This window comes from Lampetra planeri, chromosome 38, assembly GCF_965212315.1.
Source record: "Lampetra planeri chromosome 38, kcLamPlan1.2.h2, whole genome shotgun sequence".
NCBI classification, from domain to species: Eukaryota; Metazoa; Chordata; class Hyperoartia; order Petromyzontiformes; family Petromyzontidae; genus Lampetra; species Lampetra planeri.
This window is the reverse complement of record NC_136144.1, coordinates 3,430,312-3,458,262: the sequence shown is the minus strand read 5'-3', so window position 1 is coordinate 3,458,262 and position 27,951 is coordinate 3,430,312. Positions and strand designations below refer to the sequence as shown.

The 27,951-nt window shown below is 47.8% G+C and overlaps 1 protein-coding gene across 6 annotated transcripts; it reads right to left on the bottom strand.

Annotated features, from left to right (window-relative positions):
* Nucleotides 1–497: 497 nt before the first annotated feature.
* Nucleotides 498–25,593, bottom strand: LOC144731200 (histone lysine demethylase PHF8-like). 6 transcript variants are annotated; one of them, XM_078612190.1, is made up of 23 exons: nt 25,449–25,593; nt 23,168–23,253; nt 22,257–22,473; nt 21,715–21,875; nt 21,169–21,310; nt 20,094–20,280; nt 19,056–19,218; nt 17,973–18,060; nt 16,655–16,779; nt 15,768–15,859; nt 15,120–15,209; nt 13,785–14,174; nt 13,003–13,130; nt 11,782–11,826; nt 10,646–10,908; nt 10,229–10,308; nt 9,517–9,662; nt 8,494–8,810; nt 7,716–7,811; nt 6,835–6,944; nt 6,389–6,592; nt 5,417–5,585; nt 498–4,854 (listed from the first exon to the last, which is right to left on the bottom strand). In XM_078612190.1, the coding sequence occupies exons 1-23, from the start codon at nt 25,544–25,546 to the stop codon at nt 4,763–4,765; spliced, it is 3,489 nt and encodes a 1,162-aa protein (XP_078468316.1). In that variant the 5' UTR covers nt 25,547–25,593; the 3' UTR covers nt 498–4,762. The 6 variants fall into 6 exon arrangements, with proteins under 6 accessions (XP_078468316.1, XP_078468318.1, XP_078468317.1 ...); XM_078612192.1 differs by having other exon boundaries at nt 13,003–13,133; nt 16,655–16,761; XM_078612191.1 differs by having other exon boundaries at nt 13,003–13,133; nt 22,257–22,470.
* Nucleotides 25,594–27,951: the final 2,358 nt, after the last annotated feature.

Sequence of the window (27,951 nt, the reverse complement as noted above, 5' to 3'; positions counted from 1 at the left end):
AGGATTTCAACTCGCAATTTTCCAATGAGTACATCCAAAATGTAATTTGAAATATAGATTCAACGCGTCGGTGTTTATTATATGGGTGTACGTGTCTTGGTGTAGTCTGTATATTGACACTTTCAAAGCAAACTTATTTTACCAGGTAAGGCCCACTGAGCTATGCAGTTTTTTTTAAGCGACCTGGCCACAAATGATCGCTCAATGAAGTGGCTTATCATGTGGACATTTATAGAAGCCAAATATTGTAAACGCGTGTTTAGAAATGTCGAGGGAAGAACCGGAGGCACCAGAAGAAAATGCACACGACCACGGGGAGAGACGTGCCAACTCCAAATATACAGGTGTCAGGATCGGGATCGAACCCACGACCTCCTGTGCACCAAGCGAGGTAGTTAACAGCTGGCCACGTTGGCACTCATCAATGTCAAAATGTTTTTAATAAAACATCACAAACATAGAAGAAAAAAAACACAAATCCAGGAAGCAACCGGGAATAGCAATAACCAGAAAATTTAATGGACAAATTAAACCATTAGTTCCAAGCACTTCTGGATGATACATGTGGTGTCTATGAAGGCAAATAACCTTGAATGAGACATCACTTTCAAACCCATACACAAACACGTCTGTACAAGTGACAACCGCACGCAATGAACACATGGGAAATGATTACATTACAAAGTACAAAAAGGTTTTCATCACGGCCTTTAAATGCGGGTTACTATCGTTAAGTGTCATTTTAAAAAAACAGATTTCAAAACTCTGGTAACAACCTACAAAAAGCTGCTTACAAAATACAACAGAACTATTCTCAAAACTTTCAGTGTTTTAAAAAAACATGTTGGGCCGGTTACAATTGTGTTCCGTATAAAATAATGCTTCTCGTTACGCCGTCGAATAGACAGTCTGCAGAGTTTGTAAATGTACACAAAAGAAGTCTTAACTCGAACTTAGTGAGAATATTGTTGGCTGCAAAAAAATATATATTCTTTTTTTACACTCTAGTTTAATGTCTAAAACATAAACCTATTACCGGTAACTCACGAGTCTGAGCGGTCAAATGAATTGCGTACCACATACAGTAAGAACAGTATCCACCTCAGTTAGTTGGAGGATACAAAGCGACAAATTAAAAGTCATCTCAGCAAAGCTGCTTTTATCTGCACAAACAGCTCTCCCGCGATCCACCTGGGTTCGGGTAATGATTCCTACGTCTTCATTTTAACTTCAGGCTCAACGCACCAATTTTTATATATATTGCTTGTTCATTGGGTATCATCGGTTCCAGTCTCAATTACAACCTGCGTTTTACAAATTGACACACAGTGGAGTAGCATACACATTCTAAGTGATGTTGCGATAAAACAAAGCTGCAACTTTTCTCAAATTCACTCTCATCACATGAGCACTGCGCTCAACTTCCTCTGGAGCAACTGGGAAGGCCGAGGTGGGCTGATGGCAGATCGCACAACTGCCAAAGTCGGTGCCGCTGTGCAGATAAGAACACAATAATATACAGTACAAGTGTTCACCAATACCTCGTACACACTAGGTGCTCACGTCAGCTGCTCAGTGGTATTCGGTGATCTTACGCGATCTCAATGGAATATTCTTATATGGGCCCAGTGGCTCTGATTAGATCACCCAACTCGGTGGGACGGACGAACGTTCGAATATCCAGGATGGGGGTCAACTCGGCCAAAACTCCTTCCTCACGGGAGGATGTGTCATGGAGAGGATGGTTGCGCACTGCCACGCATTATATTTCAGCAGGGAAATGCTTCATTTTTTCACGTTTGACCCAGATAAAATTAGTCGTCACATTTTTCATGGGGTCGAGCTTGTGGGGTGACTTTAGCACAATTTACCAGGGCCTAACAGTTGATCGAACCCACCCTTCGCTTATGACGACCTACACTTCATTGGGCCACGTGTTATAACGCAGGGTAAGTAGAACATTTTAAAAAGTTGAACTCACTAAATCTGCAGTGCTTTAATTTCGGGCTTAATATTTATTATAAACTAGTGTGTAAGAGGTAATATACATTTTTTTTTACAGAACTTATGCACACTTAAATTAAAATAGGAAATAATATCTCAAAAAAGCTTACAACATTTCGAAACTGAGAGCATATTTAGTAAAATAAGTCTTGCCTCTAAATGTTAAAGTAAATAAAAAATGCTTGCAACATGTCACCCTAAAATGTTACAAATGATAATACACTGCAGTATTGTGATTAGAAAAAAACTTCATAAATAAATACAAAAAAATCTACAACAAAACAAACGTTTAAGATTTCCTATAGTTTTAAACTATTCTCATAATTATTTCTTTCAAAACTGCTTGGCCAGACTGTCTCACAGACTGCGGATTTCCCAATATAAAAGCACATTGTTGGTCACGTGGTCACAGGTTAGCTTCTTCTCAGTGACAATTGAACCACCGCCTCAAAGGATTATACACACACACACCTTCACTGAATCTCTATGTAACTTAAACTGTGTTGCGACAGGGCACACGTGTGATGATGTCTAAAAATGCCAATTAAACGACTGGTGATAATGGCCAGTACACGGCAATAATAGTATTACCATTAGCACGTCCTGGTGTTTCTGGGTACCTATTGACTTGCTATTGCCTATATCACATGGCATTTCTCACTTTAGTCAACAACATCTTACCACCAATGGGCAATACCTTTCTGAAGGATATAGTGATTTTATTATTTTTCCCATTGAAACAAATAGCGATTGAAATGCATTACACATTCATTGCTATTCGTTTCAATGAATGACACAGGCAATCGTCAAACACGTGTATTTCTTTCGCGATATCCTTCACATTCACATGCATGAGGCGTATTACAGTGACCCATCATTGACGTTACAGATATCGCCCATCACTCTCACTCGACCCCATGACAAGATCCGGCTGCAGCAATAACACCAAACAAGTGTGAGGGGGCTGAAATAACAAACACAATCGAGCTCGCTTGTGGAAGTAAACAGTATTGTGTAGGATTGAACATCTGACAAAGTTTCTTGTTTATTCAAACGATTGTTTGGTCGGTGCACAGACCAAAAACATCCCATATCCACCACCAATCAAATGCCGAATTTGTAAGATGGTGACTTCTGTGGAATTCCCACAAAAAAGTTATAATTTTATCGGCCCTGGAGAGATGATAGGACGTGTTGACCCCCGATTAACATTTCAACTCGTGACCTTCCAACTGCGAGTGGGAAGTACGAACCATTTTGTAGGAAGTCACCAGTGTTTGTCACTGGCCTCTACCATGGCAATGTGGAATTTCAACCAGGGCTGCCAATGGAGATGAGCACTGCCACATTGCTTGTTTGAGCAAGGCAGCGATGGACGGAGATGTATGCAGACTGGAAGAGGCAGGTCACCGAGACAGACATTGGAGCAGCACCGAGGTCACGGACAAAGTAGGAGACCTACAGCCAGATGGTGGCGACCATGCCGAGACTCGGACCAGACCTTGCAGGACAGCCATTGACTTTGCAACAAAACTACGGGATCAGGTTTAATCACGACAGCGGAGGTGCTTTTTGTGCTTAACTAACAATGCCAAAGGAAATCATTTGTGTCCTGATCATGCCAAATTGACTGGCAAAATGTGGCCTTAACGAGAATCGGAATTTAAGCTACGAACTTTGACCAAGACTTTAACGCAACACCTGTAGTGCATGCGTTGGCAGTGGGCTGCATCTACTGCGACCATTGTGGCTTGCTCGCTAACACTGAGAGAAAAAGAAAATGAAAAAATTGCACCATCATTGAAATACTTGTGACGTATGACGTACTCGGACCCTCCGGAGTGCTACATACAAGCGTTGCTGCTGTTTGTTGCGTGTGCGAAGCTGTGTCCGTGTGTGGCTTTTGTAGGCAGTGCTGGGGGGGGGTAACGCATCACTGCGCTTAGATCACTAAACACAGGTGACCGTTCGTGACATATTACTCCATTTTTAGTGTACAATTAAATTACACTTAGCACATTCCAAAGAATTACTATTACGATTGCATCCTAAATTATAAACATGTCAAAAAATCAAAGGGTAAAATAATCTCACTGGCAGCTTATGCTAATGTCAGGACATCAACAATATTATTTGAACGATTCTATTAATTCTGAGGTTAAATCGTTCGAATGAAAGCTAAATCAAAGTGCTCAACTCAATGTCATTCGCTTGTGAGTTAAAAGTGCACACCCTGGCAAAAGAGGAAATGTTGTTTCATGCATCTAAACGAGATCATTTTATCTCCTGGTTAAATAAGTTAATGAATGGGAGGGTTGACTTCGCTTGTAAGCATTTATTTCTTCTCATAAAATTAGCACCAATTTGCAGGTAAGTAAACGTTCGACGATTTATAGACACTGGCACTTCTTCAGGAATGTAGAATTCCCAACACCAGCCGCAGGGACATCAACAGTTCCTTATTAGTGCTGCCCTATTGCTCCTTAGAGCAGCGAGATACCCTTTGAATTTGACAATGCAGATCATAAAAGTAATCAAACGGAATACAGAGCTGTAACAATTAAATAAATACATAACTAGTTCAAAATGTGAAATAAGAAGTAATCAAGATGGATTTATTTTCAAAATACATCCTCCCAACACTGTCTGTAGGCCACGGTGGTAGTATTGGCTAGCCGGAGCGTGCATTGAAGGAACTCCGAGCACGTCAAGATCTCTCTGTCGACACAAACACACGACCCCCCCCCAATTTAAGCGCTCACAATAAGAAGCGGCCGTTCTTCTGAATCTTCAGGATCTTCCCCAGCCTCTGCTTGGCAGTGGCCAGACCCTTCCGAGGCCTCTTCCCCGCTGGAAAAGAACCACATGAGCAGACACGGCAAAGCAGTCAGCTCCACCCCTCGTCCTAAAGAGAATAAATACCCTGACTTGCTGTGATGCACGCGCTGCCCTCGAATTGTTTTTGGCCATGGGCAAATACCCCACAATTTTAGCTACTGTGACAATTACCCTGTTCATCATTTAAAAGGCCTCTAGTAGCACCAAATAATTACTAGTTCTTACGTAATTATCCTGCATAATTCACATCTGATACTATCAATAAATCAGTCGATGGCCTACTTAGCCTACAGTATCAATGAATCAGAAAATGGACTACACAACATATATTATGAATAAATCAGCCAATGGCCTACTTATTTCAAATTATGTGGATCTTTAAATGTGAAGCAGACGGCACATATTCATTGTTCATACACCCGCAATAATAACCAGGACGGCCTGCCGGAATTGAACCGCGAATCACTGCAACAAGCAGCGAGCGCACTACTGCTGGGTCATGTCATCTGCAACACGGACTGTGAATGCACAGAACAAGCAGCGGGGGGGAAGGGGCACCGGGGTGCTGCCGTACCTTTGGGGGAGCCCAGGTTGGTGGTGGGGGTGCTGGGCACGGGGGCGCTGGGTCTCCGTGATGACAGGAACACGCCGGGAGCCATGGGCGTGGCTCCCCGCGCCAGGCCGAAGGTGCCGCCCCCGGCCGACGTGTACTCGTGGTCGGCGAGGCTCCCCGTGAAGAACTCCTGCCGCCATCACAACACCGCACGCACGCACGCCGCTTTTACAGCCGTCTAGTGGCCTACAACGGTCATCTTAGAGGTGCCGGTCTATCAGACTCTTCAGTCGCTCCAACAGTGTTAACACTACAAACAGGTGGTCCTAGGTGGTGGATTGATCCACGGCAGCCAATCTAAACTAGTTGGTCATTCTCGAGAACTCCGCAGGAAGTGTCAGTCTATAGAAGAGTCTGTATGCAGTAGTCAGAGAAGTGATTCTACAGAAGTGATTCTACAGTAGTGAGTCCACGAGATTGTAAATGTTGTGGCTTGGCTCTCCAACACACCGGTGTGCTGTACTAGCGAAGAATTGGTATTTTCTGTTTTAGTGACAACCCTTACTCGTTGGCTGTGTCAAGTGGTGGCCGGTTTTAACGACACATTTATATATTCACGCGATCTAAACCAAAACACCTCTATTATGGATGATATTAGTTGCGAAAGCCTACGTGTTAAACAGTAGTGAGTCTACAGCAATCAGTCTAAAAGAGTCAGTGAGTTCGTCTGCAGCGTCAGCTTGTGAGAGTCGGTCTCCAGCAGCGAGTCCGATTACACCAACGTCTACAGCAGCGAGTCCGATTACACCAACGTCTCCAGCAGTGAGTCCGATTACACCAACGTCTCCAGCAGTGAGTCCGATTACACCAACGTCTACAGCAGCGAGCCCTTCTGCATCGGTCAGTGTCGAGCAGCAACACGCTGTTGCTAAAGCACGACTGGAGTCACATGACGGCTACCCCCCCCCCACCCCTTGTTCGGCGGCGCGGTACCTGTGAGCGATTGTCCGGGGAGCCCTGGGGTTCTTTGGGGGGTTCCTCCCCAGGAGGGTCGCTGCCCTCAGCGGTCGCGGAGATGGCGGCGGAGACGGCAGCGTCATCTGCGGCGAGGGGGTCCACCTCTCCCACGCCGCCCGCCCCCGGCACGGTGGCGGCGCGCTTGCGCAGGTACTTCCGCTTGGCCGGCTTGTGCTGTTCCTGCACGCACGAGCACAGCAGCAACACACGGCGGTTGAGCGTTGCATTTCAAAAGCAAGCAGAGGGGTGCACTTGCCCAGTTGTCCTGTTGTATGGAGCCCATGTAATGTGGAAGAGCATCACACCACCTTAGTGACGGGGAGGGTGAGGTGGTTTGTGTATGGTGTGTGTGAGCTGGTGCTGTGTGAATGGCGACAGATGGTGCTGTGTGTATTGTGTCTAACAGCGGGTGCTGTGCCTACCTGCTGTGAGAGTTTAGCGGCGGCAGCAGCGAGGCCGGTCTCGATGGAGGGGACGCGCGTACCCTCTCTCACCGGCCGCTCGGGACGTGGCACTGTAGGCACCACTTTGGCTGTGGTACAAGAGACAAGGAAGGGCTGTTAGCAAGCGCCTCTTAAGGCCAGCATGGCACACAAGATGGCCCTTCAAGTACACACACCACACCGGGAATTCCAACTATCTCTGAAATTGAACTTCACGTTCAGTGAATCTGACGTCTTCCTGACACTGACCTTAACGAATGTTTTTTTGCCTCCATCACTCTCAGTGCCAATTCTCCATCCAATCAACACATAGCCTAACCCAATCTGGCCCAGTGGTGCTGTGATTAGAGTACAAGACGAAAGGTCGAAAGTTCAATTAACGGTCAAAAGTCGACTCACCCAATCATCCCTCCAGGGTCAATAAAATTAGTTCCACTCTTGTCTCCCACGAGGGAGTATGGGAATGAAAACAGCAGCTATTACAGCCACATTAATCTAAAGACATAATTTAGAAGTATAACAGTTCTAATTTTGGAGAAAGTGGCCGTACCTAGGCTGAGTTTGAAGTCTAATACTGATAAACCAAAATATCTGTAAGTCACTTACAAGCGTTTCGTTGGAGAAAATGCTTCAGTAGCATCACCTCACTAGCATCGCATTCAAGTGTACGCGAGTTACGGCCGTGCTGTCACAACCACGACCAACACGCTTGACCAGACATTTCAGTATTGATTCCTCGTTAACGAAGCTTGAAGCCTGTATCAGATATCCCTGGACAATCACGACCTGGGTACTTCTCCAAAAGAGGCGCGTTTGTGTTGTTGGCACTGGTGGTGTCGGTGCGACGAGAGGCTCAGTACCTCCAGGGTTCCAGGGTGCATCTCCCACGCCCTTCTTCTTCTTGGTGCGGGACTTGAAGACCGGCTCCTCGTCGTCCGACTCCAGGGAAGGGTAGACTGGAACACGAGACACACCACCGCACACATGGAGCTTTAGTGACTGCGAGGCCTGTTAGCGAGTGCCTATTAAGCACACCACGACGGGTTGGTGCAGCCAGCAACATGCTCAGCTGCCTTTAACTAATGTTAGTCGTGGTTGAAATTCAAAACCAGCTCATTGGGATTGCCATGGTGAGCAGACCACTGCACCATTACCCCCCCCCCCCACACACATTGTGTTTATAAATAACGGCACCGATGCACCTGTTTTACCTGTTATGGTATAGAGGTTTTTCAACCCAAAACCCAACTAATAAAGAGATATGTTAGCAAACTTATATTTATTTGACGAAAGTATATTCACTGGTAGACTTAACTCACTTTCTGTCAGCATTGGCATGCAAACGATTTAAAAAGATTCTGAAAATTAGCACTATTTTATATCCGACTTCATATTTGGATTCAGCACCCTTCAAAGCCTCCACAGCAACCCTGGGGGCGAGTGCCACCCAGAGCTGTCTCGATCCTGTGGAATCCTTGATGCACGTGCTTTTCCACCAACTCTAGGTGTTTCGTTTAACACGCAGCTGCCGTGTGTCCCCATCAGCGTGGCAGCATTTTCTCCTGCAGGCCCCACGACAACGGCTCAGGCAGCCCCCTCCACAGGCACGGCAAGGCGGCCGTGGCGTGAGCTTCGCACCGTACTCCGAGTCCTTGAAGCACGGGTCCAGGTCGTCGTCCTCAGAATCCCCATCCCCCTCGCTCGTCGAGCGGCCGGGCCGCGCCTCGGGCCTGCGCCGCTGGGTCCCTCTCTTGGCGTCGCCCGCCGCCGTTGTCGTCCCAGCGGCCGCGGCCGCGGCGGCAGCAGCCGCGGCCGCCGCGGCCATGGCCGCCGCCGCGTGCCTTCGCCCGCCCACCTGGGAGCCGGTTACGGGCCAGCCGAGCCGCGTGGCTGAGCCCGCCATCGAGAGCATGCCCTGGATAGCCTCGCGCGTGCTTGGAGACGCCGGCGGCTCACTGGGGGGCGCATGGGAGACGGGGGAAGCAGGTGGCACATAGGAATCGGGGTGAGCGGGCACGGGGGGGGGGGGGCTTGAACGAGCAAAGGAGAAGTGAAGGAGTGACTCTTCAAGACAACGAGTGTGGGCCACCCACACCGCCCGAGACACTCGCCGCCGTAGCTACGAGTTCACGGCTCGTTCCACTCTTTGTTGCCGTGCGCTGCAATCGTGTTTGAGCAATTCCTTTATTTTCCATTTGTGGAAAAAATGACTGCACCTGCAGGTGGTCAGTTGGGATACAATGTAAGGAAGCCCATTGCCTGAGTGGCGAGCGGTGGTGCGAGTACTGGATGAGTGTAACAGTGGTTGAGTATTTAAATGCATGCCGAATGACTTATTGGAAAGGTACTCGGCAGTTGAATCCATTTTGGCAGTTGTAGTGATTGTACTAATGAGTGGTTAAGAGAATAATTTAGCCAGAGACTGAGTGAGCGGATGAGTGAGTGAGTGGCTGGGTGAATGCTGGATGCATGAGCATCGAGTGCTCAGCGAGAGGTGAGCGAGTGCTTCTGCGATTAAGCGATCACCTTCGTCTGCAAGCAGCAAGCTAACGCTTGCCGAGCGAGTAGCTTCTGTGTCTGGGCGAGTAGCGATCAGAAAGTGAACGATTGCCAAGCGCATGCCCCACGTGACCAAACGTCATCGCGGGCCCGTCCACTGACCCGTCGTTGCCAACCTGCCGGCTGGCCTTGAGCAGGTCGAGGATGGAGCCTCCGACGCCACGGGGCACGGCCCCCTCCGCCACTCCGCCCGCGCCCCCGACGTCAATCTGCAGGGAATCCTCGTCCTCGGAGCCGGGCTCCACCACCTGCACGCGGCACGGTTAGCGTTAGACTCGAGTCCACCTGGGGTGCAGATGCGAGTGAAAAGTTTGGCAGCAGTATTTGGACGAAGTGGAATTGGGAGATGAGGTGTATGGGAGAGGATGCAGAGGAGAAAGCGGTTGAACATGCAAGAGTGGAACCAGGAGGAAAGTGTGCCGAGATATTACGATCACGAGCGAGTGAACAACCGAGTGTGCGTGTCCAGGCATGGTGCTAGCCACCTACCTCCTCGTGTGCCATGTTGGCCTTCATAGGTGCTCACTAACAGCACTGCCCCCAAGAATATGTTAAGGCTATACGGAAGATCTTTGACTTTGTATCACTCAGCCTTCGCGAGTGCCTGGTGCAGTGTATATACATCAACTACCGGGAGACAAAGGTGGCAGGCCACGGTTCTGGCAACACTAGCCTCCTGTAGGTTTGCTGACCTTAATAGGTGCTCCCTAACAGCACTTGCCCTCAAGGTCTATATGGCCATACAGGAAATCTTTGTTGAATAATGTGTGTGCATGTAGCTGAGTGTGTCTCTGTGCGTGAGCTCTGCACGCACTGGGCTGGCCTTGGTTTCCTTCTTTACAGCGGATGCAGGCACAGCCCAGCTTTTCTTCACCTCCACTTTAACTGGCCGCTCTGCAACAAAAAATGCAAAAGAGAATTTGGAGACAGCTGATATTTGTGAATAACTAATATATAAACAATTGTTCTTATTATTTTGAATTCAGCAGTCTGCCGAGACCAAAATGACTTTTAAAAAAAATACGTCTACAGTAACATTCAAAGACCTCCGAAAGTTGGAGACGGGAGTGTGTGAGTGATGCCACCTGCTGTGTCAGCGTGAAGACAGAGTGCGGGTGTAGGAGAAAGCTTAGTTCCACAAGTTGGGCGTTTCTCAAAGGGGAAGGCCTTGCACTGTGAACAGCTTCACTGGGGGGGTATTTGTATTATTAAGGTAGTGGCATGCGGCTACCTTTGCCTGTGTGCTTCCACGCCTCCTTGCGGCCCTTCTTGATGGGCGTCTCATCGATCGCCATGCGGTCCTCGTCCGAGTCGTAGTCGTAGGCATCCCTCGCAGTCTTTGCCTCCTTCTTGAGACCTGCGGCCGCCCCAGTGGCCCCCACCACAACTGTGGCCCCCACGGGAGCGGCCACTACAACGCCTCCCGCTGCGCCTCCTCCCACACCAAACATCGGCTCAAACTTCCCCACCTCCACCTGCTTCAGATCCTTGGCGCTGTGGGAGCGAGGAAGAGGTGGTGGGTTAGATATGCCATGGGGGATGGATAGAACGCAGTTTCATCCAAACGCCAATAACCATTGAATTGCCAAATTTTTGGGACTAATTAAGGTAGCTGTCCTTTCTTGGTTCCTGTTTGGGATGTTAATGCACAGGCTAACTGCAGCGATAGACGGAACCCTGTAGTTGCAATATATCAATATTGAGTGAATGTATGTATGCATGCACTCCCATGCTCGCATATACCTTTACGATGGAAATGCGTTTGTACACTACTTCAGCAAAAGTGGTCAAAATGATACACTTTCACACAGCGAGTAATAAAAGTACAAGTGTGCAAGGCATGTTGTCTGTAACGTATACAAATATTGGATAAATATCTAATTTTACAAAACATAAATATGCCCGGTGATTGAAATGTGCCGATATCCAACGGTATGCTATACTGGCACTTCTCAAAACACAGAACACGTGAACCGACTCATTTTAGAATGCTTCTTATTCCTACAGCATAATGCTACTGCCCTAAAATTTACGCATCCACCACCACACACACAATTTAAATAATGGGGGAAAATTCTGTGAGCAAGCGCCTATGAAGACAAGCCCGGCGCAAGGGGGCAGTGGTGATATGGCCAGCGCCATGCAAGGCCTACTTAATCACCACAGTGCCAATGTTCTTGACCAATATGCATCGCTAATATGATGCCGAGTTAACCTAAGGAAGGCTCTGGTCAGATTCAGATGTTCAAATGTCACTGATAATGTGCAGGGCGCAATTATTTGTATCACAGCCAAGAGTAGGATCGCTATTATGCTATTAGATTATACAATAACACACACATATGCACATGCACACACACTACTTACTGATGTTTAAATGGACTGCCAAGCTTTTTTTTGGTCTTCTTTTTGCTGTTACAAAATATGGGAAAAATGTCAGATGCTGAACACAATGAATCAAAACCAAAAAGTCCTGAAATGACTTGGGATGCAAAGATGTATCGTGAAAATGAATATCAAAATTTACAGGTAAAAAAAAAAAAATCACACAATTGCATTTATATACACATAACACCTATGCACCCACTCATCCCAGACAAATATACAAACTGAGAATTGTCAAAATATTGTAAGCAAATAAGATGTCTGCTGTGAGGTCACCCCGCAGCAATACGACTGGATTAAATTACACTGTCATGTTTGGTGCTCAAATGAGCAATAATAAAAAATATTCATAAAGGTTTTTGGGTTAGATCACGTAAGTATAAATGTGTCGTAACCCTCCACCACCCGACACAGCCAGTAAGGTTTGTCACGGAAACAAAACGTGCCAATTAGTTACGACTTCAGTCCACTGGTGCGTTGGAGAGTAAACCCACAACATTTACAATTTGAGTACGATGTTTCGCTGGCAATTACATCGGGCGATTTTCCAAAATAGTGAAGCAATCCACCTATTTCCGGTCTTAAATAGAGTAAGATTATGTCATCACTATGAACCAAACAGGTGCGGAGAGCAAAGCGGGGGGGGGGGGGTTGGAATTATATAACAATAATTTAAACTTGCAACGAGTACAGCGGTTTTAATTTCGCTATGTGGCCAATTAGATTAGTTACGTGAAAACAATTTGAAACTAGTGGGTTATCAACCATTCTCTTTTATTCGTCATGTAAATAAATCGGTATGACTAAAGCTACTTTAGGTGGTACCGATTTATGCTTTGGCCCACAGATAATGCTTGTCTCCATAACTTGCCTTCCTCCACCCTCCGTCTGTCCCAGCAACCACGTCCTCCTCTTCCTGATTTACATTCACTAAGCTCTCCAGCCACGCACACAAGTAACCATGTCCGACTACGGCATTCCTCGCACACTCTATGTGCAACTGCATTCTCAGGCCAGAGGTTTGTTTTCTCGTTTCTTTGTTCAAAGTCCAACTCTCTGACCCATGCAGTAACAATTACATTACTCATCCCTCAAATAAAATTGACCTCTACTCTTCCATACTTTAACCTAAACCTCGTTCTTACAGTTGTGAAAGCGCTGCCCCATGTGGTCTCATCGCCAAGCTCTGTGGCTCACACCCACCTCAGCACCTTGCCGTTGGACAGCACGAGACGAACGTTCTCGCTGTCCAGGGTCTTCACATCTGCGCCAGTGGGCACTATCGGCACACCCTTGCCCAGCCTGCCCTTCTGCGGTGAACGAGTCGCCGCCTTCTGAATGGGCAACACACCGACCATCACCGCCAGCACCCTCAGTATTCATAGCACTATCAGCATTACCATCATCACAAGCATTAGCAGCACCGGTCACTACGACCAGCGGCAGCTTAATCTGCATTATCAGCACTGAAGCACAACAATCACCATCACTTCCACCCACAAAAATCATTCTCCGCCACCTCATTCACTCTTGGTCATGCCCATCCACTATTATCACCACCACACACCAATCACGTGATAGTCTCCGTCAACTACCTCATTGTTGGTCATGCCGATGTTGGACACCAAAGACAAAGATCCCCATATCTCTGTTAGCGAACACCAATGAAGGCCAGCACGGCGCACAATTGGGTGGGGCCAACACAACACCTGACCGCCCGTCTCCCCAGTGACGATGTTTACACATCACAAACGAGGTACTCATTTGAGGCTGAGATGACCTAGCGGAGGCACAAGAACAGTTCAGACAATCGTCACTGGTTGGCCAAGAGCGGAAATTGAACTCGGGTCGCCGGTGTTCGTAGTGCAGTGCACTAACCACTGCGCCACTGTTGCCATATCCACACCCATACACGCACGCACACCCACAGACGTCACCCATAATCACAGACACACACGCACTCCGTGGTGTGCATCTCCACGCACCACGCCCTTCTTAGTCGTGCCCATCTTGTGCAGCGCCTCCACCGTGTGAATCTCCATAGTGTCGAGCCCCATGTTGGCCTTCGCTGCGCGACCTTTGCCTTTCTTCGAGCGCTTGCCCTTGGCGGTGCCGGGGCCCGCGATGGGGCCGGGGCCGGCGTCGGGGCCGAGGGCGCGCGGAGGCTTGTGGCGCACGCCAATGATCACCTCGCCCGGCTCCCCCTCACTGTCCGACAGCGCCGTGTGACCAGGGACGAGCCGCACGGCACGAGGGCCAGGCTCCAGCAGCAGCGGCTCGGCCCCGCCCCAGGTGGTGCGTGTAACCCCGCGGCGGCCGCCCCCCACTCCCACCGCTGCCCCCGTCACACCGCCACCACCGCCACTTGGGGGATTCTGTGAGGAGGTGGTGGTGGTGAGATATGCCAGGCTGACTTTGCAGACTAATAGATTACAATTGTATCTGGCAAGCATTGATTCATTTAGACTAATGGTCGGAACGAATGACAAGCAAATTAAGACTACAGTTGATAAAGTACTGGCAATACAACCAGTACAAATGACAGAGAACAAATTAGACAAATACTTTTTTTTACACCGAGCTATGTGATTCGATCCCTAGTCAATATGGTTGCCATCATCATGAGCCACGCACGTGCCTTTCAAACACTGCAGATTTTAAGCAGATCAGATAGAGATGTACAATGAATTTATCAATTTTTTTGCATTCTTATACCGCCTCAAATTAAACATTTCGTTTTCAAAGACTTCATCAACCACTTTGAAAGAGCAGAAAGGTGAAAGGCCGAGAGCTTGAGGAAGAAGTAATGTTTCTTGCTGTACTGGTCAGCAAGGAGAACTTCAGGATACAAACATTTTAAAAAGCTTCTGGCATTAGTTATGCAACTTAGAAGCTTTGGACAGCACATGACGGTAACATTGTGGATGTTACCAGAATTAGGTTGCGACGAAAGGAGCATGTGTGCAGGACGGAGCAGGACATGTTACCAAGCCAAACATTGGCGTGCCATCAAGATGTTGTTGGTAACCAAGGGGAAGACCTAAAGCCGGATGGTAGGAGATCGTACAAGCAGACCTTGAGGGAGTGATATCAACTGTGCAAAGACTGGGATCTATCTGAAGGGAGTGATGTCAATGTGCGGCAGCTTAAGCAGCGCTGGCTGCGATGACCTCGCGGCTTTAACTGTGCAGAATATTGCAACCAACACCACTGGCCGTAAGGAGCTTGTGCACTTGATGAAGATTGAATGGAAACAGATCAATGCACTTTGAGCCAAACTAAGGCAGTCGAGAGGGATGAGGCTTCTGGGCCACACGCACCTCCGCAATGCGGATCTCCTTCGCCAGATCCTTGGTGAGCTGCCCATAGTTGATGTCATCTGGGATATCTGGCTCATGGTCCCCCAGCACCTGCAGTCACAACAAAGTAAAACCATGACTTCCAGTAGCATTCAACACTATCAGAAAAAGGTCATTAATGAAATTGCATAATAAACAATATTACATGTGAAAGATTTTAAAGCTAACACATACAATGCGTGAAAATGTTGGATGTTTGCTGAAAACGTGCTGATCAAATGGGTTATGGTTGTCACCCAATGACTGCCACCATAAACCTTCCTGTAGAACCATACTTCATCAGTTTGCTCTTGAGATCATATATCTGATATGTCATCCACTCTCCGTGCTTGATCCAACCCATCTCCCAAGTCACTGGCTTCTTTTTTTATCGTTTTCCCCACACCGACCCTGCTCAATATGATCCTTTGCCTATTCTCTCCCAACTTTGTGTGTCATCTCTCATACACTCCTTATGAGTCTGGTCTCCCCAACTTCCACAACTTTGTCCAGCCCATTTTGGATTCACATACCATTTGTATAACATAGCACCTGCATTCTCTGCTCAAGGCGATGTGTGTGTGTGTACGAGAGATAATGGCCAATGTAGGACGAGAGCGGACATCGAACCTCCTTGCGCATCCACGAGCGAAGGGTGGAGTTGAGGGCCTTGGCTCCTTGCGTCAGGTAGGCGGGCGGCTGGTTCCCGCGTGCTCGCAGCTCTGCAAATTAAGTCGTGATGGGGGCACAGGGGGGGCACAGAGGGACACAATGGGGGTGGGGGGCACACGGGGTCACATGGGCAGCTCGCTACAATCAAGGCTGCAATCAGCTTTGGGCACTGTTTGGAGGTGAACCATGCACCCTGATGAACGTGAACTTAATCATGACCACTAAGTTCTGTTGCAGTTGTGTGGCCGCACACTCCTGAAATCCACCAGTTTTGAAGAAGTGTTGGTTTGACTCCCAAACCCACTGGCAGCACAACAAGTGGTTTCTTGAACTGTTAGTGCATACCTCATGTCGCGAGAGGCTATTGATGTGGTTCTAGTTCTGTAGTGTCATCTTCTGGAGTCGTTTCCTGACATGTCATGATGTTATGCTCTGCCAACTCTAAGGGTAATGAATGATGTTCTTGACCTGATGGACACAACTGATAAAAACAATTCGGAGGTAATAGGTGATTATAAGGAAGTAATGATTGGTGATTTACTTGCTGGGAAACTATTTTATATTGAGCACATTACAATATCAAAGTTGAAGATGCAAAACCCAGTAATAAAATCAGCTCAATCCTTAGTTCTCCAAGACCACTTCAAGGGGAAGTCAACAGTACCACCACTATCCCAGGGCGAGCTGTTCCAATAGCGGCATCTCTATAACCGATGATACCGAGTGTGTGATTGGGGTGCAACCCATGGCTCGGCACAATAAAGCACAATTTGGAGAGCTCTCGGACACGTACCCATACACGCGCGCACACACCCAAGCACATGCACCCACACACACACGCTTACCACGGAAGGTCTCAAGGAGGCTCCGGCCGGTGTACCACAGCAGCGTCTCGAAGTTGGGGAAGGAGAAGAGGTCAGCCGTCTTGAGGCGCTTTTCCATTTCGGACACCCTGCACAATGACCGTGCACTGCACAATCACGCTCTGCGAAACGTCCACTGGAGGCGTAGACCATCAACCCTGCGCGAGTTGACGAGTCCTCACAATTTCTTTGTTTATACCAATTCATGTACGGTGTCTGCACGGTTTCATTAGTTTTTAAATCCTTTATATTAAGTTCGCTTGCTTGCTTAGGACCATGCAAATCTTTCAGTCGTTTTTTAACCCACTTCCCGTGATCCAATCGAGCTGACATTTTGCACACAGACTCATTGTGCGTGACAATGCATTTTCGTGAAAAAAAAATTCCAAAATTTTACACTGTTTAGGGAATTTTTTTAAAATATTTAATTACCAATTGTTTAATGCTGCCAGACAATCACCTGACCCATAGGTGGCAGCCATCTCAAGCTAGAGGACGAGAGGACTCTAGCCGCCCCGATGCAACGCATATAAAGGATTTATAGTGAAAAACTTTGTTTTTACGGGTTTACTTGTTTTTGCATTAATTCGGACCGTTAGCATTCATAAAAAAATGCAACCTTTGAGGGAGATTTAGTACAAATTTGCCATCATTTAATTTTGAGCACTTTAAGAACATCCACTTCTGGGTTTGTCATAAATGCTCAATCCATCAATAATAATCATTGTTTACACCAATGTTTCATATGACAAGAGGGGGACTCACCAAGACATAATGAATACATGTATTCATGTATTTCATGTCCAATGTTTCCCTGCAAATGTAGGAACTTAATCACCACTTGCTACTCCAGTTAATCCATCTTCAATGAATACTCAACTTAATTGTAAACTAATTACTGCAACTCACGTTAAAAGCAGAGACGTACTTTTATTTTCACATTAATACCTCTGAAAAACTATGCAACACAAGTCCAATGTTTCTCACCATCATATGATGTCTTTAGTTAGGGAAAATATCTGACTCGTTCTAATGAGTGGTGGACATTCTTATATTACCTACAGATAGAGTGCGTTGCAAGGCAATGCAACCAACACGTGCAATGCTGGAGCTGGAAAATGTTGAATTTAGTGCAAAAAACACACGTTATATCATGGTTTTACTGGGCCCATACCATTAACTTGCTAAACTTGAAAACCCAGTTGAATGGGGGACGGGGTGACTGAACCAAAATTTGAATCCGGGATCCTCAACAGTGGCAGCTCTGCAAGTCCCATGGGCGGCGATGTTCGCAGCTCACCTCAGCTGCATGCCGATGTTGAGGTTGTGAAGGAAGTTTCCACCAAAGGCGATGCAGTCGACGGGGGTGAGCACGCCGTGGATCCAGCCTGAATAGGACACAGGGAATTCCACACGCAGCGTCTATCTCCGTCTCCCTACAACAAAGAACTTGCAACTCACCACTATATATCGTGAACTCGAAATGACGCACGCAAGCTCAGGGTTCCTAAAGTCCGGTAATAAAACATTTCTTCAAGTGTCATTCCAACAAAATATTCGTGTACAAGCCCATTTTGTCTATCCACTACAGGATGAGGGCCTTGTGAGACATTTGGGATGTTATGGCCATAATTTACCATGCTGGTAAATGCGGGTTGGTGACAGTGGAGAGTGCAAAGCAAGCGATTTTGCTACACTACCCTCTACAGCCCACAACGCCTATGACAGCTGTCTTTTGTCTATAGTGGTCTCCTAGCCAAGTGTTATCCAGGCTCAACACTGCTGAACCTTGGATATACCACAGGATCTGCCGCATTCCAGGTAATTAGGTCATAGACGAGTTTGATAACAACATTTTAACCTATACGCTGGCATGTATGCCTAACTGCATGTCCTCGGGATTTCCATTGTATACGTGTGCCAACATATTAATCTCTTAGATGGAGACAATTTACTTTTTATTAATTCCATTACTGTTTCATTACAATGCAATTAACTTATTCAGAAAAGCCACACAGGGTCACAAGACTTTTAGGAGGGTCCTTCATTGACATTTCAACTAATTCAATTTTTAGGAGTGTTTGGCATGCAAGACGAAATTGCAACATCTGGAGAAACCTCACACTTAAAAAGAGATACCACTTCAAGGTTCACAGATGGTTCCTCGAACCCACTCTCTGTAGTGTCAGCTCAAGGTCCCCTGACACAGACCACAGAATTTGAGTTTCACAAATATACGCAATCCACCGTTTGTCACAAAAGCACAGGTGTGTGCGCCACCGCAACCACAACTTGCCAGGTTCACTCCAACGTGGCCAAGGGCAGCAGGTGGTGCGCACTGCACGAGCTGCAGCAGAGCAGCCTCACCTGACCACGGTCTCACCTGTGGGGATGAGAAGCGTCTGGCCCTGCTTCACCGTGCAGCGGTAGCACTTGTCCACCTGGTCCCCGAAGAACATCTCGTTCTGGTTGGAAGAGAGGCTCCAGCGCTCGTACAGGGCCAGGTTGGCGTTGGTTGGCTTGATCAGATAGAAGATCTTCTCGCCCTGGCAGCGTAGACACGGCACTCTGCTTTTAGTTTGAAGCAATATAAGTACATGTACGTTAACAGCGGCGATTGTGGTCCCGGCCTCGTGAGTCCACAATGTGTACTTACAACAATTATAGAATAACTTAAAGCTGTAAATGTAGGTTCAAGTTAAATATGGTACAGATGCAGCCTTGAAAAATGCACCTCCAATTATCAGTTGGCTTTGTACAGTGCGAAAAAAGTTCAACATACACACATGCTGGTGAAAGGGCCTCCACTAGAGGGAGCTGTACAAAGCCTCTCTAGAGCAGTGTTCTTCATTGCAAGGCCCAGAGACGAGTGGCGGCCCCTGGTGGCCTTTAGTGCAGTCCCTGACGTGCGGGCCCCGACAATACACAAATGTGAAAACACCCCTTTTCAAGCAGTGTGGTGGCCCTCACAATGATGTCTTATTGGCGAAAGTGAATACCACTGCTGTAGAGGGTATTTGCCCTACTTAAGTGCTGGACAGATGTCTTGGAAGACCTGGGGGTAACCAGTTTACCCCACCACTCACAAACTGGGAACTGACTGTGGTGTACCCATTCATACTCATAGGTGAACAGAGGCAGGGGGAATTTGGCAGCCCTCAGCAAGCTGCAGAAATCCCAAACATTCGCGGTGAGGCCAGCCTCTCCACAACATAGCCGCTGCTGTACCACAAGTGGTGGTCATTACACTACCCATGGTGGAACCACATGCTGTGTCAACTATCACCCCCCTCCCCAGTCCTGTGGCTCGGGCAGCCTATGAACATCACTACTTAGTAAGAGTCTCTGTAACCACTTTTAACCTGCATTAAATTGCACATTAGACAGCCGGCGTGAATGACAAGCAGGCGAGCCGACTGACCTTGAGTACGTGGTACCACACGGAGGTGCCGCCAAAGTCGATGTGGAAGTCGGTGTAGCTGTCCTTGACGCCCATCAGGCAGTACTTATCCACGTGCGGGGTGGGGAACTGCGAGTCCAGGGGCCAGTAGTTCTCCACCCACGACAGGTTCCGCACCACCTCGGGTGGCTCCACAAGCACGGACAAGCTGCACCAAGCGCAACGGGCATGGCCCTCAGAACAAATTCCACATGGCAGGGCACAGTCTTCTCCAGTGTGCGGTTGTCATACCAATTTCTCGTTTAAAAGAAAACATAAACGGGAGTTCACCGCACTTAAAATACCACACAACCGAAGCAATCACGGCAGCTGGAAATCTTTGGTGAAAAGGGTGGAATCCACATTTTAGTCTTATGATGAAAATATTTGTCAAGGTGGAGTAAAAACTGAATTGTGCCCATCACCCGGAATTATCAGATTATTAAAAAATAAATCGTAGCCCGAGCCTGAACATGACATCATTAACACAGTCCCTAACAGCAATAGGAACGGTAAGGACATTCTACGCGTGGACGGTACCCGCCTTGTTCAGTTCATTTATTAGGTATAGCCCTGTGAGCCATTCGGCTATTGAATCGGGTGCAACCGCAAAAAACAAAAACATGAACAAGAAACATCCTCAAGTGACTACGCGCAACAGAAAAATCCAGGAAAAAACAGCAAAGTCTTCCTGAAAAAGCACCGTATATCAATGCTGTGTGCAAAAATCCCAGTGGGATGCAAGTCAAACAATAACAACCATAACACAATTTAGATTAAAGTTATCAGCCTAACTCTGTACAACATCAAACAAATATAGCTAATCCAAAACGTTTTCGAAATCACCAAAATAAAGCTATAAAAACAACGTAACAGTGATCCTCAAGCTAACTCAGCTAACACGCCTCTTGAAGGCACTGCAGTCAATCTGAAATCAGCCACCTTGCGGACACACAATTGTGAAACGGAGTAGTTAGACAAACGACCCTTGGGTCAACACAAATAACAAGACGGGTATTCCACACCACCACAGGCTTTGCCTCCTTTGTGTGCTCACCGGGTGTTGGAGAACTCCAGGCTGATGACGTTCATCACCTGGCCATGATTGGGGCTGTTGTAGTACTGCACAAACTCGCCCAGCGTCATCTTCACGCTCGCTTGGCGGGGCACGTCGATCACATCGATGAGGCGTTCACTGCCTGCAGTGTGCGAGACAGGAACATTTCCCGTTACGATGGAATATTGTGGAATCCGTCACGCAACAACGAAAGCAATTACTAAATTTGATGAAATAATGTTATTTCTGTACATGGTCCCATTTTAAGTGAAGTGTATTGAATTCCTTGATCCTCCAATGCTTTCAAGAGCCTATGGGTAGAGTAGATCAGGGTTTTAACTCCTCTTGTTCTGCTTACGAGTCCTCTAAAAACCAGCAAGAAGAAGAGTGACTGAAGTAAACCACCCCACACACACGATGGGAAAGCACTCCACAATCTGTGCTAATAAGTCAACAACTTGCTTACTACACTCCCTCCTCTGAACCGTAGCCCACCCCACCACCCCCAGAGTGGCTTGGCAGGGATGCACGCAGAGAAGCACGTACCCACGTATTGCTCCACGTCGCTCACTGTGAAGGAGGTGGGTGGCACCATCATGCCCAGACCATCCTTCTTGGCGACGAGGATGGGCGTCTCAAAGCCGGCCTGCTCCAGGTACTGCAGTGTCAGCTGACTGCCGTGCGGCTTCAGCAGAACATCGTCCGCGCTGTTGATGCACAACGCCGCCAGGGTGCGGACACAAAGACAAAAGTTCCTAGATGAGCCTTAAATCCTGACAAAGTACAGGGGCAAGTGCTGCGAGTGAGGACCTTATTATGTCAGCATGCAGAAATGAGTATGGTGGGGTTCAGACAGCAGCAGCTATAGCCGCAGCACCAGTAGCAACCCCCAAAGCAACAACAGCATTTTCCACCACAACTAGCAACAGCAGCCATAAGCAGTCATGGCAGCAGCCACATCCCTCAGAGCAACAGCAACCACCAGAGCAGCAGCAGAATTTGCATCAGAAACGTAAGCAGCAGGAGAAACATCAGCAGCAATAACAGCAGCTTCAGCAGCATGAGTAACTGCAGCAGCAACAGCTCACCTGGGAAACATGCGACTGCGCAGCTCCTTGATGAAGATGGAGGAGCCAGTTTGCACGGGTTTGCTCCCACCCAAGCCCCCCCCTGCCAACATGGTGCCCCCTCCAGTAACGCCTTTCCCCCCAGCCGTTCCCGAAACCTTGTCAAGCACCACTCCTGCCTCCTGCTGCTTTGAGCTCTGGTTCCTCCGCCTGCGCACTGCACGGGGGTAAGGAGCTTCTACAAACTCTTATAAGCAGCAATTGCAAGCAGTGAAGAAAATCCAAGACACATTCCAATTTGTATGCAAGCATGTTGAACTTCTTTCGCACCATACGTAGCCAACAGTGCTCATCGGAGATTTACGCTCCAGCATTTTCACAGGTAACCGACGCTGGCTTGTAATGTATGACTGCCTACTCTCAATCTCCCCTTTCCCCTGCCCCTCACCCTCATCAGTACTGTCTGGTGTGTTCATAAGCGTACAAGGTAACACGTGAGTATAACATGCATACGTAATACCATGTATTCACAATCGACTGGAACTGAAGCATTGTTCAATCTACTGTTCAATGTCAAGCTCACCTATGCATTCCCATCTATGCAATCCCTAGGCATGGTAGATAGCATAAAATCCAGGGTTATCATTGTGGTAAGCCATCTTCATCAAATAGACTTGGAAATGTAGATGATGCAGGGATGATGTCACTGGTATGACAGTTGGATTTGAACAAACTAAAATGTACCAGTTAGTACAAGTGCATGTGCAGGACATCTGGGATTTAATGGCAAGATAGGGTAAGCAACTTGGAAGTTAAAAAAAGTATGATTGGGCTTTACAAGTACTGTAGGTTTTAATCAGGGGAGAGAAAGTTATGATGAGTGAGACAACGCGTCACCATAGGCACAAATGGGAGGTAAATGAGATACTTACTGACAGAGGGCCCATGATGCTTCACGCAGTTGGGGCAGTGATACAGGTCAATGCTGGCTGCTGCACTCTCCTCAACATCAACACAGCTGTGGACACAAGAGGCAAATATTTCACATTTAGTTGTATAGACTATCAGGGGAAAAATTGGTTTAAGTCTTTACCTGCTCAATTTACAAATGTTGACAACCATGACTCACGATTAAAATTTCATATTCTCAGGAAGGAGCCAGTCATAGTACTGTTAACGCAAGACTTGATGGCGGTACAACAGTTTGTACACCAGTTAGGTGGGACTCAGACCAACATGTCTTCTTGCGTGTCCATAATACGAGTTCCACTTGGTGAGAAGTCAGAAGTAGCTTTCCCATGATACTACACCCTGCCTTGGATATACAGTATGCGATTTTAATTATTGGCTTAAGGTCACCAGTAAGACAAGTACTGTCCAATTGTCTTTGTAAACAACAACTGCAGTCTGACTTTACTACTACAGATATTGCTCAACACGCAAAAGTTTGACAACTGCATCATACTCCCATACGAAGTGTTTGTGGGAAAAACCTGCCACCACAGCACGTAACAGAGTTGGGGTGGATATGAGTAAACGTTTAAATCCTACAAGTGCAATGATCACACACACACATATATAGGCCACCCCAGCACACATATTTGTAAAGTCCATTAGTTGCCATAATATAAAGAGATGTACATATATAAAAGATAAAAAATGATATATATATCGTGAAATGCAATAACAAGTATTGCAGTCAGCGATAACCATTGAACAGGAAATAATTCCCACATAAAATCTACAACAATTTACAAATGTACTGGTGGACAAAGGCCTGCTCACACTGTACCGTTTGACCATGTACAGTATTTCACCACGCTGGTTGAAGGGAATGCCAAGAGCCGGTCCAGATATCACTCGCAACGGATGTTAGCGGTGGCGGGGAATCGAACTCATAGGTTCATAGGGCAGTGCACCATCAATACGCCACCGCCATCACAACATAGCGGGGTACTAAATATATCAAGATGTGACGAAACATAAACAAATAACATTATAAACCCCAAACGTTTCCATATACCAAGCAGGATCTATTTTACAAGGTATAGCGGGCGATTCCTATGGCAGGTGCAATTACATTCAACATTAAAACAAAGTCTATCGACACTCATATGAAGAATGGTGCTTAACTCCACATTCACTTCACCGTGGAATTGGCCAAACAATCCAATGATGCAGGACCCTCCTGGCATCGTCCTTGAGATTCTAACCATTCCCGAGGCACGCTGTCACGATTCCCATATTCGCCGGATTTAAAGACGCTTAGGAAAGTGGGCCGCACCAAACCTTGGGCCCGGTATCAAAGTAGTACAATTGTGACCACACAAAGATCCTGGATAATAACACGCACCCCTAACATTTGCCTTAAGATACGTGGTTTACAAGCCCGTTGTTACTACCGACTTGAAAAGCGACTCGTAAAATTGCGCAAAAGTAGTGAAAGTGACTCAACAGCCGAGCAGTGCGCAAGACCCCGTTGCGGCTGCATGCAACTCGTGGAGTGTTTCGTTGTACTCGCACTGTTCTTAGTGCCAAAGGTTTCGTGTTTAGCCCGAATGATCTTTTCTCTTCCAAAAGTGCCCCCCATCGTTGAGAGAACACGCGAGGTAGACTCGGTGAAAGCAACAAGCGGAGCTCAACCCGCAGAGCTGAGGCAGCGCGGCCCAACGCGAGCACTGCCCGAGCTACGGGCCTACCCCGAGTTCCCTCCTTACCTCTCCGCGCGAGCCTCGGGCTGGCCCGTGCAGACCACGACGAATCGCGCCAGGCCGTGGCCACCTCGCCGCCGACTCCAGAGGCATTGGGAGCCGCGATTTTGTTTGTAACTCGCCGCCTCAGCGGCGCGCCAACTGCGCACGGGGCTCGCCTGGCGCAGGCCCAGGCTGCACGACGGCTACTTTATTGACGCCCGCGCGTCCGCACCGAAAACGCGCAGCCCGGTCGTGACGGCGGCGCCTCGCGGCCTCGCCCTGCCCTCGTCTCGGCCGCAACCCACGCGTGCTCGGCCTCTGCGCCGCAGCGAGCGACGCGGGCCGAGCGCCTCCCCGCGCGAAAACGCCACCGCGCCCAGGCGAGCCGCAGGCTCCATTGATTACGAAAAATCGACCAGGCCACAGCGCGGCCGTGCGTTCGCGGAGCGCGTTGAGGACGGCGGAGGGGGGCGCGGAGCATCGCTAACAGCGCGGCTCGGTGCTGCGCGGCGTTCCTCACCTGCCGTGAAACCAGTCCTTGCAGACGTCGCACTCGATCATGAAGCGAGTGACATCGTAAGGGAGGCGGCAAACGCAATACACGGGCTCGCCCGCCATCTTGCGACGACCACCAACCGCGCTTCTGCGATCTGCACATTCGCCACGCGGCGCCCTGATGCCAGCACAGAGGTTTATCATTGATATCTTTGTTAAAAATATATATTTTTTTACGTATAAAATTTTAACACAATGTTCATGTTGAATGTTAACGGGGATGCGAATATTTGCATTGCAAATTATTATTTTTTTGTGAATATTTGTACGGTCACGCGTGAGAATGTTGTCGAATCTGCACGCGGTGAGCTGAACGTTCGCGCCCGGGCGCGATTGCGCAATCGGTCGCCTTCACAAAGACAAAGGGCCCCCGTGTAGCCTTGATAGCCTGCTGGGGCAAGTGCTGCTAGCGAGCAGCACCTGTGAAGGCCGGCACGGCACGCGATGGGGTGGGTGGCCAGCACCACGCCCGGCCGCCTTTGTCTCCCCAGTGGCGATATTTACAGATTCGCGCCAGGTACTCATTTGAGGCCGAGTCGACCTAGGGGCCGTCCATAAATGACGTCACGCGATTCTGGACGATTTTTGACCCCCCCCTCTCGTCACACGGTGTCACAAAAAGTCAGACCCCCCCCTCAAATATGACGTCACCAAGCTCTGCCCCCCCCCAAAACCATATTTCCATTTTGAAAATAAAACATGCTTCAAATCGCTTTAAACGATTGTCATTGTAGTGCGTATTTAATGTGGCGCTGCACTCTGATGTTGTAGGCGAGAACATTTATTAAAAAGTATATTTAATTAAGTAGAACGTGTTGTCTATATTTATTTAAAGTTGCGCTTTTTGATGTGGAAGCAGCGGGGGCACATCTCTTAAATCAGTTCCATTTAGGAGCCGTCCATAAATGACGTCACGCACCTAGGGGGGGGGGGGTCAGACATTTGTGACGATGTGTGACGAGGGGGGGGGGGTGAGAAATATGACGTCACATCAAACTGCGCAACTTTAAATAAATATAGGCAACACGTTCTACTTAATGAAATAGACTTTTTAATAAATGTTTTCTCCTACAACATCAGAGTGCAGCGGCACATTAAATACGCACTACAATGACAATAGTTTAAAGCGATTTGAAGCATTTTTTATATTGTTTTGGGGGGGGGGGCAGAGCTTTGTGACGTCATATTTGAGGAGGGGTCTGACTTTTTGTGACGCCATGTGACGATTAGGGGGGGTAAAAATCGTCCAAAATCGAGTGACGTCATTTATGGACGGCCCCCAAAGGCATTTGTTGTTCCCTGGCAAACTCACGGCCAATGCCGCGTGAAACCCTTGGCCACCAGCAGGTGGCGATCCCGCGCAATCCACGAGGGCTCGTCCCGTGGCATCCCTCGCCTGCCATCTCGTCTCTGCCGTCGCAATGATGGGCAAGTTGGTGGAGTGAGCGCTTGGTCACCGATGACTCCATCAAAGTTTACATTTGGTTGGGGGCCGTCCATAAATGACGTCACGCGATTTTGGACCAATTTTGACGCCCCCCCCCCCTCGTTCGTCACACGGCGTCACAAAAAGTCAGACACCCTCCTCAAATATGACGTCACAAAGCTCTGCCCCCCCCCAAAACCATATTTCCATTTTGAAAATAAAACATGCTTCAAATCGCTTTAAACTATTGTCATTGTAGTGCGTATTTAATGTGGCGCTGCACTCTGATGTTGTAGGAGAAAACATTTATTAAAAAGTCAATTTAATTAAGTAGAACGTGTTGTCTATATTTATTTAAAGTTGCGCATTTGATGTGACGTCACATTTCTCCCCCCCCCCTCCCTAGGTGCGTGACGTCATTTATGGACGGCCCCTGGTCACAATTTGGCCACGCACACCTTGGGGGATTGAACATTTGTCGCTTGACGTGCGGCCAACGGAACGTTGCAAGGTGTGCCCCGAGTGTGCGTGCGAGACTTCGAATTCACTTCGGAAGTATTCCCGTGACGCCGTCATCCGAAGCCGTCCTCTGGCACAGCGGTCCCCAACCTGATTGGCACCAGGGACCTGTTTCGTGGAAGATCAATTTTTTCACGGACCGAGAGGGTGGGGGGGGGGTCATCATTGGGTCTTTCCCCCTTTTCAAAGAAGCTCTCCAGCGAATCTTCTTGGTTCTTTCGGTAAAGTCACGTAGAAGGGAAGTAATAAAATAATAAAAATAAAACATAATAAAATAATTCTCACGACGTTTCGGCCACAACGCAAGCAGCTGAGGACGGCTGCCTGCGTTGTGGCCGAAACGTCGTGAGAATTATTTTATTTTGTTTTATTTTTATTATTTTATTACTTCCCTTCTACGTGACTTTACCGAAAGAACCAAGAAGATGAATCCCTGCAGTCACGAAAACTTTAAATCTCCAGCGAAGTTTGTTTTTTACTCATTTTGGCTCGGGGTTAGCAGCTTGTGGGCTTACCAACACTG

What these genes read in the sequence shown, in the direction of transcription:
- LOC144731200 (XM_078612194.1), bottom strand. Translation starts at nt 25,546, where the DNA reads ATGGCGGGCGAGCCCGTGTATTGCGTTTGCCGCCTCCCTTACGATGTC. An exon ending in GGCAGTCCATTTAAACATCA is followed by an intron (nt 10,909 to 11,781) that starts GTAAGTAGTGTG and finishes TCGCTCCCACAG; the next exon opens with CGCCAAGGATCTGAAGCAGG. An exon ending in CCCCGGACAATCGCTCACAG is followed by an intron (nt 5,586 to 6,388) that starts GTACCGCGCCGC and finishes TGATGGCGGCAG; the next exon opens with GAGTTCTTCACGGGGAGCCT.